The sequence below is a fragment of the Lipotes vexillifer genome, unplaced genomic scaffold (genome assembly GCF_000442215.2).
Source record: "Lipotes vexillifer unplaced genomic scaffold, Lipotes_vexillifer_v1.1 scaffold129, whole genome shotgun sequence".
Taxonomy (NCBI): domain Eukaryota; kingdom Metazoa; phylum Chordata; class Mammalia; order Artiodactyla; family Lipotidae; genus Lipotes; species Lipotes vexillifer.
In genome coordinates, this window is record NW_006777287.1 from 1,076,253 (window position 1) to 1,088,866 (window position 12,614).

The 12,614-nt window shown below is 46.5% G+C and overlaps 2 protein-coding genes across 3 annotated transcripts in view; both read right to left on the reverse strand.

The window, feature by feature from the left end:
- The window catches only part of ELK1 (ETS transcription factor ELK1), a 15,920-nt gene extending 14,362 nt beyond the window's left edge, over nt 1–1,558 (reverse strand). Inside the window, exon 1 of one of the 2 annotated variants that reach the window (XM_007450856.1) lies at nt 1,395–1,558. The gene's annotated coding sequence lies outside the window, so the exon portion shown is untranslated. The remainder of the gene's footprint in view (nt 1–1,394) is intronic. The other variant, XM_007450857.1, reaches the window with a different exon arrangement.
- Nucleotides 1,559–2,704: 1,146 nt separating this feature from the next.
- On the reverse strand, nt 2,705–9,120 carry UXT (ubiquitously expressed prefoldin like chaperone). Its single transcript, XM_007450858.1, has 7 exons — nt 9,106–9,120; nt 8,824–8,930; nt 7,777–7,858; nt 7,575–7,642; nt 7,199–7,306; nt 3,016–3,079; nt 2,705–2,800 (listed from the first exon to the last, which is right to left on the reverse strand). Exons 2-7 carry the CDS (start codon nt 8,919–8,921, stop codon nt 2,750–2,752), a joined length of 471 nt encoding a protein of 156 aa, XP_007450920.1. The 5' UTR covers nt 8,922–8,930; nt 9,106–9,120; the 3' UTR covers nt 2,705–2,749.
- Between the last annotated feature and the right edge of the window lie 3,494 nt (nt 9,121–12,614).

The window sequence follows — 12,614 nt, forward strand, 5'->3', positions numbered from 1 at the left end:
AAAAAAAAAAAAAAAAAAAAAAAAAAAGTTATCCTATGTTCTGAGGGGTAACCTAACCTGGTACCTACTGATCACCTCTGTGTAAGGTATTTAACCTCCCTATGCCAAACTTCCCTCAATACCTAGCTCATAGGATGGATTAAATGAGCTCATTAACATACAGCATTTTGCCTGGTACACAGTAGGTGCTCAATAAGTGTTAGCTCCTATTGGCATTATCACTATCACTAATGTATTCATTTACTGGAGGGAGGCAAGATGTCTTAGTGGTTAAGAGTGTGTATGAGAGGGTGTGTTCTAGAGTAAAAAAGTCCTGGGTTCAACAAGCACACAGGCTGATCCACTGTTAAGAAGGAGGGAGGGTGGCAGGGAAGGCCACAGACTGATCCAGCACAAGGAAAGGAGGGGAGAAATAAAAGCACACAGTCTGACCCTCCTGGAGGGATTACAAAGCACTGGACTCACAGGAGGGTATACTGGAGGGATGTGAATGCAAGCACATGGGTGGCAGGAAGGCCAATGAACAGATGCACTGCAAAGGTGTGTGTGTGTGTGTGTAAAGGCTCACCTTATTTACTAGGGGCAAGGAGAGCAGAAAAGCACATTGACTCCTGCACAATAGTGGAGAGGGAGAAAAGCCACCCCACAGACTGATTAAAAGGAGAGGGGGACAAGGCCATGGACTGGGCTACTGAAAATGGGAAGATATAAAGCACTAAACTGACCCACTAGTAAAAGGAAGGGAGAAGAAGCCCAAGGACTGGACTGACAGTCTACAAAAAAGGGAGGACAGGGCAATGGGCTGATAAGCAGGAGGACGTGAAAACAAGCATTTAGACTGATCCACTGTAAAATGGTGTGTGTGTGTGTGTGTGTTTGATAAAGCCATGGATTGATGCATTGGGGGACTGGAGGCAGGAATACAGATTAACTCACTGTTGCGGGGGGCGGGTACAATGCTACGGATTGACTCACTACAGGAACAGTAGGGATGAAAAAATAAGGCCACAGACGGGGCCCCTGAAAGTTGAGGACAGGAGAATACAAACACTCAGACCCACCTACTGTCAAGGAGGTGGACATTGCCAGAGACTGGTTCCCTATAAGCGGGGATCTGGGGCAAGACCACGGCCGAGTCTACTGTAAGGTGGGGTGGGGAGAAATTCAAGCACGCAGACCGACCCATTATAAAACAGGAAGGGGGGTTAAGCCACGGGGCAAAGGGCCAAAGGGAGGGGACAATGGCACAGGTAGGTCCACCACCAGCCGAGGTGGTGGTGGTGGGGAGTCGAACACCAGCAGGCCACGGACCAAGCCACATCCCCCCGCGCGGGGGCGGGAAGGATACGTAGGGTCACAGACAGGGCCTTCCACCCTCCAGGCCCCGGGCTCACCTGTGTGTAGCGCAGCGGCAGTGTTGGCAGCTCCGGGGGGCGGGGGCTCCATGCGCGGCCCCACCGCCCCCCAGGCCCGGGTTCCGAGGCGGCGGTGGTGGCGGCGTTGGCGGCGGCAGCACCTAGAAGCCGCCCCTGCGTTTCCCCACTGTTCACGTGGGCCCATGAAGGAGGAGCCGAGCGTTCCACTGCTCGCTGATTGGCCAAAGTACCGTGGATCAACGGCGCGGCTTCCAGGGCTGGGGAGGCGGGCCTTGCTCCATAGAGCTATGTTGTGATTGGCCCGATGGAACGCAGATAGCCGCCTGGGTTCCGAGGGGGCGTGCTCGGCCCCGCTGGTGCTCCACACTGATTGGCTCAAGACAGATTGATAGGCCATGGGCGACAGACAAGGTTCGGGGGACGCCTGCCTCGCACTGATTGGCCTATATGGGATTGATGGAAGACAGCCAGCATCCGAGGATAGGGATGGTTAGGCCCTGCTTTCTGCTGATTGGCGGCCGAGGGACTCTTAGCTGCCAGAACCCCTAACGGGGAGGTGCCAAACTCTACGCAGCTCAGCGGAAGCGGGACTTGTATAGAAGTACACAGGCGTAGCAGCCCGCAGGGAGGAGGTCTGGCCAGGGTTCTGCGTAGGCGGGCAGGGTAACTCTGTAGTGATTGGCTAGAAAAGACGAATTTAGAACCGAGCAGCTGCCAGACAAGCGAAGGAGTGTTGAGTGGCGGAAACTAAATGCCTACGAGGGCGGGTCGAGCTGCAGCCAGTAATAAAGCAGTGGAATCAGGCTCTGCATCGATTGGCGGAAGCTGGCCTCAACCTAGAATAGGGGCTGGACCAGGGAGGACGGGATCAGCCCTAGGCCCATTGCTGGAAGCTGGAACTATTGATAATTAGAAGCTGGGGCAAGGCCAAGGTCGGGCCTAGACGGGCGTGGGTGTAATTTAAGGTACCTGAGAAACGATTGGGGTGTGGGAGAAGGGTAAACCCTAGGGCCAGGAGTGAAAGGCTGCCTTGGGGAGCAAACCTCCACCCTGAATCGGCCCATTCTCTAAGGTAATTCAGAGTATTGTACAGGAAAAGAAATGGAAGGGTCAGGTGGTGGCCCAGATTGTCAAGGCGATGGTATAGAGGGCAAATCAGAAAGTCAAGTGGCACATTCTGCCAGGGGACAGGCTGAAGACGGGACTTCAGTGGTTTTTAAAGGTTCCACACAGACTGGATCTCTGGGCCTCCTAGTAACTTTGTGCTTTAGAAACAGGGCACTTTCGCAAACAGCAAGGGTTAAGGGGGGAAAGAAGGGCCATATGACTCAAAGACATTCAGGCTCTTTAATGTTAGGGGAGGTAGGAAGAAGTCAATGGTGAGGCTCCGGGAAATTCTGCAGGCCTTGTAGTTCTCTAAGCCCCTGAAAAAGAGAACAGAAAAGATTGAATGGAGCCTGGGTCCAGGCCCCACCCCAGGATTGCTCAGAACTCCCTTCCCTCTGAGCCAGCTTGGCTCCAATTTGACTCCAGTTTAGGGGGAAAGATGGTACTTCCCATCTCTGGCTCTTTCTCTTCCTCAGGTCACCGCCCTATACATTTGGAGATAGTGTCTGGGAATGGGGTGAGTTGCTCTCACCTCTAGCAACATGTGGATATGGGCCTTGATATTCATGGAGTCCTTGGTGAGGCTGTCGCTGAGCCTGGAGAAAAGAAACAAGAAAGGGCAAAGTGGCCCCCACTTATGATCATGAGGATGATGCTTCCTCATCATTTCAGGAACTACCTACATCCTGGATGACTTCCACACGGCAGGTGGTAGGACATCCGATTACCTGACCTGCTCCTATGCAGAGATGCCTGGCTGCCATCTGGATGGCACAGATTCAGAGACATTTATTGAACGTCTACTCTCTGCCAGGTCGTTTTAGGTACTGGGGAGATAGCAGCAAACACAACAAACAAAAATCTCAGCATCGTGGAGCTCAAATTCTCATTAAGAAGGACAGTGATGGAATAAAACACGGAGTATGTCAGATGGTTATAAGTACAATGAAAAAATTAAATGATAAGAGAGGATAAGGAGTGCAGGCATGGGGGCTGTAATTCTAATTAGAGTGCTTAGGGATGGCTTCACTGAGAAGCATTTGAGTAAAGACTTAAAATGAAGAGGCGAATCATGTGAATACACGGAGGATGAGTGTTCCAGACACAAGGGGCAGCAAATGCAGAGGCTCTGAGGTGGGAGTGTACCTGGCATGTCTGAGGCACAGCAAATAGGCCAGCATGGGTGGAGAAGAATAAGCGAAGGGGGGGGGTGTAGGAGGTGAGGTCACAGAGGGAAGTGGGGGAGACAGATCATGTAAAAGCTGCCAGGCCATGGTAAGGACTCTGGCTTTTACTCTAAGTGAGATGGTAGCCAGGGGATGATTGTGATCAGAGAAGGGATGTGAAACAACTAGGGTTTAAGAGGATCCATCTGGCTGCTGTGCGGAGAACTGACTAGGGATAAGGACAGCTAGTGTGGAAGAGGAAGCCCAGTGAGGAGGCTATTGAAATAGTCCAGGTGAGAGATGCAGACTCACACCACAGCGGCAGCAGTTGAGGTGATGAGAAATGATTGGATTTGGGATATATTTTGAAGGTAGAGTCAACAGGATTTACCAAAGGAGGATGCTGGGTACGAGAGAGAGGACTTAAGAAAGACACCAAGACCTAAGCAACTGGGAAGCTGGAGTTGCCTGAAACCACTCTGGCTCTGGACTGTTGAGTTATGTGAACTAGTCAATTCCTTATATCTATGCCAACTGGGACCAGTCTCACCCAAAAGAATCCTAATTGATACAAAGGATCAAGGAAGGCCTTTCTGAAGAATGAGTAGGAGTTAAACAGTAAGACGGTCTTTTCCACAAAAAGTCCAAGAGGCAGGAAAGAGCTTTTTGAGGAGCTGTCAGGAGACCAGTGTTAGAAATTAAGTGAATGGTGGAAGGAAAGTGGCACAGGATAAGATCCAAGAGGTAGGAAGGGGCTAGATCATGCAGGGTCTTGATATCATGATAGGAATGTGGATTTTATTGGCTGAGCTATCTGTCAGTGTAGGAGTGTTTTAAGGAAACAAAATACTGTTAAGAAAAGTAGAAGGCAACAACATAGGATGTCAAATTGGGAAAAAATAGTATGACCCCATTTATATATCACTATCTCCCAAATTTATATTTTCAATGCAGCCCTCTCTCCCGAATTCCAGCCTTGGGAGTTTTAACTACATCTTCAGAAAATCTACTTTAGTGTTTAACGAGCACCTCACACTTAACAGGTCCTAGACTGAACTCCTGATCTTCCCCTCCAAATCTGCTCCTCCCTTATCTTCTCCATCTCATAAAATGGCAATTCCATCCTCCTAGTTGCTCAGCCAAAAACCTGGACTCCTCTCTTTTCCTCACACCCCACATCCAATCAAGCATTCTATTTAAAATTGCAACATTGCCTCGGAGGCAATGTTTCTCACCTCCAATCCTTGTTGTTTTCTGCAACATTGTCAACCTGTGACATACTACATCCTTTACTTATTTGTTTACTGTCTGTCTTCCCTGACTAGAATGTAAGCTGCGTAAGGGCAGAGATTTGGTCTGCCTTGTTTCCTGCTGTATCCTCAGGAACAAAAACAGTATGTGGCACATAGTAGGCACTCAATGTACAAGCTTAGTCTGTGAAAGGTTTCAATGCTTAAAATAAAAAAGGAGGAGAAAAGTATAAAGTTCACCAAATGCTAGTTGTAACACAAAAGGGATATGTTTAATTTATTGCTACTGATTAGTATATAAGGCAGTGTTAATAGTCATATGGTTATTCTGTTTCTTCTATAATCATGTCTGCTTATGGGTATGGATGTGTACTCCTTTCTCTGTAATCAGAAACAATGTACACAGAGACCTGATCCTCCCACTCCTCAAAGAAACAGACTAAGAACAGAAAGGACTGATAGGCCATTTTGGTTACATAAAATAACCTGAAAGAAAGTTACTTTAAAATGTGTCCAGAATAACCAAGTATTTTAAAGAAGAGAGCTGAGCTACACAGACTCAAATCTTCATCTCCCAGAAAGATTCAATTACTATGGAGTCCTACTAATTATCATAAAGTAGTAAGAGATTCACATTTCTCATCACACTAATAGACCAGGTCAGTAAATAAGAAAGACCATACAGGGGGCAGGCAATGACAAATACCTCATTTTGGGGAAAGACATCAAGTTTCATAAAATTAAAACCTATTTGAAAGGCTCAGGAATCCTTTGACATAACAAGGAAGGCTTTGTCATAAAAAATTGGACTTGGTCTAAATGGCCACCAAGTTCAGAATTGCATTGGCCTATGAAACTAGGTCCCTCGACCAAACTATTCACCAACTGGCCTGATCAGTAAGACTTAGAAATCCCAGTGGGTCTGAGGCTCATTTGGGTCTATGGACACTGAAATCCTGAAAAGGTTTGAAAAGAGAAGAATTACTGAAACATAAGGGAGGCAACTCTGGAAGAAATGAATGTAGGAATAAAGAGAAATATAACCTAGAAGGAATCTTAGATCGGTGGGGTTCACACTTGTGAGATGTTGTTAATCTAAGTGTATTTGCTCAGCGTCCCCTCACTCACTCCTTCTGAGTGAGTGAATGCTCACCATTCTCGGCAGTTCCTCCTAACATGGCAGGCACACTGGTTGCCTTGCCAGGAATGCTCTTCCCCAGACAGCCCTATGGCTTGTTCACTCAACCAAGTGACTCAAATGTCACTTCCTCTGGGAGGCCTTCCCTAGCCACATTTCAGACCTCCCGTCCACACTCCCAATTCCCGTTCCCCGCACAGAAACTTAAACTCAACTGGACCCCATCCTTTATCCCCACATTACCTCCAACAGAGATCTGCTTCAATCCCCACTTAAATCTATTTCCAGCATATGCTTTTAAATTCATTCAACAGAGTGCCTACTATATGCTATGTGCTATTCTAGTGACTTGGGATATAGAGAAAATCTCTCCCTTTGCAAAGCTTATATCCTAATGCGAGGAGGCAATGAACATTGTAAAGAAGTAAATTACACAGTGAACATTAGGAGGTCATAAGTGCTAGGGAGAAAAAGGAAAAGTAGAACAAGGGAGGGGAATCAGGAGTGCCAGGGGTTGCAATTTTAAAGTTAGGTTATAGAAAGCCTCGTTGAGGAAGTGACATTTAAGCAAGACTTAAATTGAATAAGGAGAAAGGAAGCAATGCAGGTACCTGGGCAAAGAGTGCTGTAGGCACAGAGAAGAGCCCCTGCAATCACGCTGAGGTGGGATCATTCTGAGGGTGTTTAAAGAAGCCTGTGAAGGTTAGTGTGGTGAGAGCACAGTGAATGAGCAGGAAAATTAGCAGGAGGTGAAGTCAGAGGTAATTTGTTTTATTGTTTCTGATTTATAGGCTGAGACCTCCAGGATCTGGTCAAAACTGTGCTGATGTGTAACAGTTATAGTCCTTCTAGAAGGTAAGCCTTCAAGGAACCCTTCTGTCTTGTTCCCTGCTGCCTCCCCACCACCAAGCACAGAGCCTGGCACACAGCAGATGCCCAATAAATTTTTGTGTGAGTGAACAATACAAAGACCATTTATCAGTGCTTATTATGTTCTACACCTGAGGCTAAGCTTTGCATCCCCACTTTCCTCAGCCCTAGCCCTGAGGGGGAGGGGAGATGGGTTCCTAAGTATCATCCCAGGCAGCCATGGGGAAAGGGGGAAGAAGGGTGTGGCAAATGGTAGTGTTTTTAGGCACTATCCTCATGCAATGGACTTACTCTGTGAGGAGACTGCTCTTACGATCAATGAACCTGAGAGCTTCTGCCAGTGTCAACTCCAGGAAAAAACCATATCCAAGGGCCACATAGATCCGTGAAGTGTCTGGGCTAAGGAAACAGTGGTTAGAGGAAGCGGGGAAGTCCTTATCACTGTTTAGCACACCACACAGTTTGAGATGTTTTTTCACTCCCCTCTCCCCCGCCTTTCCCAAATTGAAGCTCTGGGTGGGCAGGGATTTTGTCCTATCTTATTTACTGTCACATCTCCAGCACCTAGCAGTGTCTGGTACATAGCAAATACTCAAAAAAAATTTTGTTGAATGAAGGGAAGGAGAAGCTGAACCCTGTGGGCTCAGAGGGGTGGGTAGACACTCACACCACTGTGTCAACGAAGAAGTTACAGCCCAAATCCACCTGCATATATAACTCCGAGTGATTAGCTTCCTGTGGGGCCGGAGAAAAAGAGGTAGGGATCAGTGGTCAATTTTTAGGTTAGGTGACAGGTTTTGGTCTGGGGTATCTCCTCTCTTCCCCCTCCTTTGCCACAAAAAGATGGTACCTAACCCTGGCATCTTTACCTGGAGTCGCTCAATGACATTTCTCAGTTGAAGGTATTTGGCCAGCTGCTCATATACCTTGTCGCGATGGTCCAGCACCTTTCTAATGGGACAAGAGTAAAATGGTGACCAAGAGGAAGCCCTGTCTCTCTTGGAATACCTCATATCATGACCCTCTGAGACTCTCATGTCACCATGCCCTAAAGAGGTGTTTTAGTGCAGAACTCAAGATTTGAACTCTGGGTCAGACTACTTCGGTTTGAATCCAGGCTTTCCATTTTACTAGCTGTGAGACTTTGGCAAGTGAGTAACTTTTTTGGAACTCAATTTCCCCATCTTTAAAATAGGAATAACGAGTGTTACCTCACAGAGTCATTAGAAGGATTAAATGAGTTTACTAAAAAGCATTTAGAATAGTGCCTGCCAAACAAGAAGCTCTATATATGTGTTAGCTATTATTTATTAGTATTATTTCACTCTACTCCCAATGCCTCCCTCCAATCAGGATACCCCATTCTCACCCTAGAAAAAAATCCTCCATCCCTTTTAGGATGCTCATAATCCTAGACCTGAAAACTCTACTTCCTCCTCAGATTAATAATGATAGAAATAATAATTTTTCATACTCATTGAGCCTCTAGTATCCAAGTTAAATCCTTTACAAGGACTGAACACGTTGAAAACTCAAAACCACATGAGGAAGGTTGCATTAACTTCCCCATTTCATAGATGAGAAAACTGAGGCACAGAAGCTCGAGGTGAGGTACAACGTGTTCACACGTAAAGCGAAACGGCCAAGTCAGGATTCGAACCTGAAAACTCGCTCGTAACCCTTAACGCCATCTGAACCCGCGCATGCGCAGACACACCCTCCATAAGACCGCCATGTCTTCCCTCCCCCCCACCACCGTCGCACCCCGGATATCGCCCCTCCTACCCCCTCGAATGGCGCGTGGGGCCGGGTTCCGAACGCCTCACCCACCAATCAGAAGGCTACGCCCTGACTTCGAACGCCCCGCTCACCACGTGCACCGCTCCAAGCGCCCCGCCCCCTATTCTGTCACTCACCTCAGGTCCCGCTGCAGCACGTCAGAGATGAAAGCCTCGTATCGCAGCACTTTCTCGGCGGTGGCCTCCACCGCCCGCCGTTTAGGGGGCGTCGCCATGATGGGCTCCTGAGGAATGAGGGGGAAGACCACGATAACCACTCAGTTTGCTCTCAAGCACAGTACATCTGCACCCTCTCAACCTTAGAAGTGGGGTCATCCGGCTCAAACTGGGGGTTCAGCCTTCTGCCCCTCCCAACTCTGGGACCCGGTCACACAGGGCACACCCAAAAGCGGCCGTTACCTGAGAGCCGCCGGCAAAAAGAAGGGTTGGTAAGAACCTTAGCTTCCGGGTGGCGCGGGTAAATGACGTACAACGAGGGTGCTGGCCAACCAAATAACCAGGTGGTGTGGGTTGGTCCTGAACGGAAGAAAACGCCTGAGAGAAGAGAAGGGCGGGGCTTTACAAAATCCGATGAGATTAAGGAAGGCTGCAGAGGGTGGGAACCGGGACTGAGCGCGGAGCCTATGACGACAGTGCGTGGTTGGTGGGGTGAGGTTTAATGGGATTTGGCGGGTTCCAGAGGGGGCGGGACGCACAGGTGGAAGTAGAGAGAGTAAAGCGTTTAGTGTTTAAAAGTAGGAGCTTCACAGGGAGATCAGCTCGGTGCTTTGTGACCACCTAGAGGGGTGGGATTGGGGTGGGAGGGAGACGCAAGAGGGAGGAGATATGGGGATATATGTATACCTATAGCTGATTCACTTTGTTATACAGCAGAAACTAACACACCATTGTAAAGCAATTATACTCCAATAAAGATGTTGAAAATAAATAAATAAACAAACAAATAAATAAGTAAGTCCGAGCTTCAGAAGCAGACGGGCTAGAATCGATCATGGATCTGGTCTGTAAAAAGGAAAGTACATCCTTGTATCGCCCAGGATTTTGATTTTTCACAAGTTTGGGTTTGACTCCCGATAATGGAAATGACTGTGAGCATTAAAAAAACGTTTTTAAAAGGAGACAGTTTTTCTAAAATGCACCTTTGATGACTCCAGCTCTGTGGCCCGCAATCTAACTGAGGTTCAAGCAGAGACTGACAATGCACTATGTCTAATCACGTCCTTTAATAGGGGCGTCAAATGGAGGGTCGCTGAAGTCCTCTGCCCAAGACAGGTTATCTTGTAGCTGAAATAGTTCCTATGTTTTTATTTAAATGTGTAAGCTTTTTATTACTTTATTTTTAAGCGCTCAAATTACCGAATGGATTTATTTCCCATTTTAAATTTTCAAATAATAGCATCTAACCCAGTAAGTCCAAGCCTGAGCCTGGAGGAGAACCTGGATGCTGGATCCCCCAAATGATATTCCCACCTGCAGGGCCTAGAGCACCCACCCCTATCAGGGAAGGCTCCCCAGATAAGCAAGCTTTGTTTTAAGCAAGCTTTGTTTCAAATACTCAAAGGGCAAGCTTTGTTTTAAGCAAGCTTTGTTTCAAATACTCAAAACCTGAGCAAGTCAAGCTTTTCTTTGTCCTTAGAACAAGATGATTGCAAAGGAAATATTGTGAGTTAAAAAATTTTTTGGTAAATCTTCTCATGTTACATATGGTTACAATTACATTTAGTTTGATCAAAACAGACACTAGGTAGTTAGACAAATATTATCGAGTTAATCTATACCATTTTCTTGTGAAAAAAGGTGTTACATTTATTATCTTTACTTAACATGGAGAGCACAGAGTTCTGATGAGCTGAAGATGGGTTTGTGCAAGTCTATTAACTTACATTCCCCCCAAAACATTTTTTTTCTTTTAAAAAATGTTTCCAACTTTATTTTTTACATTTCAAACCTACAGAAAAATGGGCGCTGAACACCAATATAGCCTTCACTTAGATTCACCAAATGTTAATATTTGATAGCATTTGCTTTCTCTCGTTTCAGACCACGCAATAATTGTTGACATGGTTGCATAGCATTCTGTCTTTTGGATGGCCTCAGATTTTTGATCCAGTCTTCTGTTCCTCGATGTTTGGATGTGTCCAGTTTTTTTCATTGTTATAATCCAGGATAAGATAACAGTCTTTGCTTTCAAAATTTTGTGTGCAACCATGTTTATTTTCTTGTGACAAATTTCTAGGACCGTAATTTATTGATCTAAAGGAGGTCACTGTATTGTAAAGCAAGTGTTAAGTGACAATTGTACACCTACTCCCAGTAACAAACTTCCTCATCCAAGTTTTACATCGAGGTCAGCACACTGTGGCCCCCAGTTTGCTGACCCTTGTTTTCCTACTGCCTGCAAGCTAAGAATACTATTTACAATTTTTAAAGGCTTGAAAAAAAGTTAAAAGAAGAATACTTTGTGACATGTGAAAATTATATGAAATTCAAATTTTAGTGTCCAGTAGTAAAGTTTTAAACATAGCCACACTCATTCATTTACTTTGATGAAAGAAATTTTCACACATTGAGGTATGGGAAAGTCATTCTGGCTTATACATGAGTTAACCTGAATTTTATGCTTACTAAAACAAAACAGCCTGTTTGTGGCTTATCAAACTTACACTGTACATCTGCTTTAATTATTAAAAAAAAGGGCTGATGGCACAAAAAGGCCTGGAGTCTTATCTCCCTGCTCCTACTTGTTTGCTGTGTAATGTAAGTCACTTTTCTTCTCTGGGCTCAGGTCACTTGTTTGTTCATCTATCCATCCAATAAGCCTTTTGACTAATCGCCATCTCCTGGCACTGTTGGCTAAAGTCTCAGCCCCTTGGCATGGCGTTTAAGGCCCCTCACCGTCTGAGCCATCTAGGAGGGAGCTGGATGAGAGCTTTTGCTTCCTGAACTGCTCTAGTCTGCCCTGACTGCCCAGTCCTTCACACACCACACCTGGAGCCACAGTTGGTCTCCTGGGCCAGGGGCACACTCAGGGCACATGAGTACAGAGAAGCTCTGTCTTTCCTAGCATTTCTTGGGAATTCTGGCTGCCTGGTGCTAAAAGACCTGAGGGTTTGGGGACGGTCTCTCAGTCCCCGAATTCAGGTCTAAACTTGGGGGTGGGGAGGGGCACAGAGAAGCAGGTTATAATGAGAACCAGCTGACCTGGAGAGGCTCAGTGGGGTAGGTCTCTGCATGGACAGCCCAGGGAAGAAAAGGAAAGGTGGGAGGAGAAAGAGTTCTGTAGGAGCCAAAACCAGGAGAGACTAGGAAGTGGTCATGGGCAGGTTGACTTGACTCAGGACTGGGGACTTGAGTTTGCTGCTGCCTTGGTGGCCAGACTTTAGGGGAGAGACAGCCTGGACAAGTTGGGTGTGTGTCCTGTTCCGTTCACTTGACTACAGTGCTTAGTTCAGGTTATGGCATGTCGCTCAAGAGACATCTATCAGAGTAAATTCCATGACTTGAACAAGAGCTTTGGGGAAGAGACTTGATCTTTTCCCATTGGACTTGCATCTGGGAAGATGAAGGCTTGAAGTTGTAGGGAGTCATTTTCCCTTAGCTGTGAAATCTGAGATTGAAGTCAACAAGGAGAAGCAGAGCAGAGGCAGAGCTCAGATGCCATCATTTGAGCCCCTTACGATGCTTTGCCTAAAACTGCCCATCCCTGGGGCTTTTTAGTTTCATGGGCCCTTTTTTTGCTTGAACTAATTAGATTTGTGTGCGTATGTGTAAAAAAAAAAAGGGGCTCATTGACCAGAAGAAAAGAATATCCATGTTAATGATAAAGATTAAATGCCTCCCTTCCTGGGATGCCAATGATGGTACTCCTTCAATGATAGGACTCCTTTCCCCGGTGCTAAGGCCATACT

Coding starts and splice junctions, on each gene's coding strand:
- UXT (XM_007450858.1), bottom strand. CDS start 8,921: ATGGCGACGCCCCCTAAACGGCGGGCGGTGGAGGCCACCGCCGAGAAA. Junction 7,307..7,574: donor TTCTTCGTTGACACAGTGGT/GTGAGTGTCTAC, acceptor CTGTTTCCTTAG/CCCAGACACTTCACGGATCT. Junction 2,801..3,015: donor ATATCCACATGTTGCTAGAG/GTGAGAGCAACT, acceptor TCTCTTTTTCAG/GGGCTTAGAGAACTACAAGG.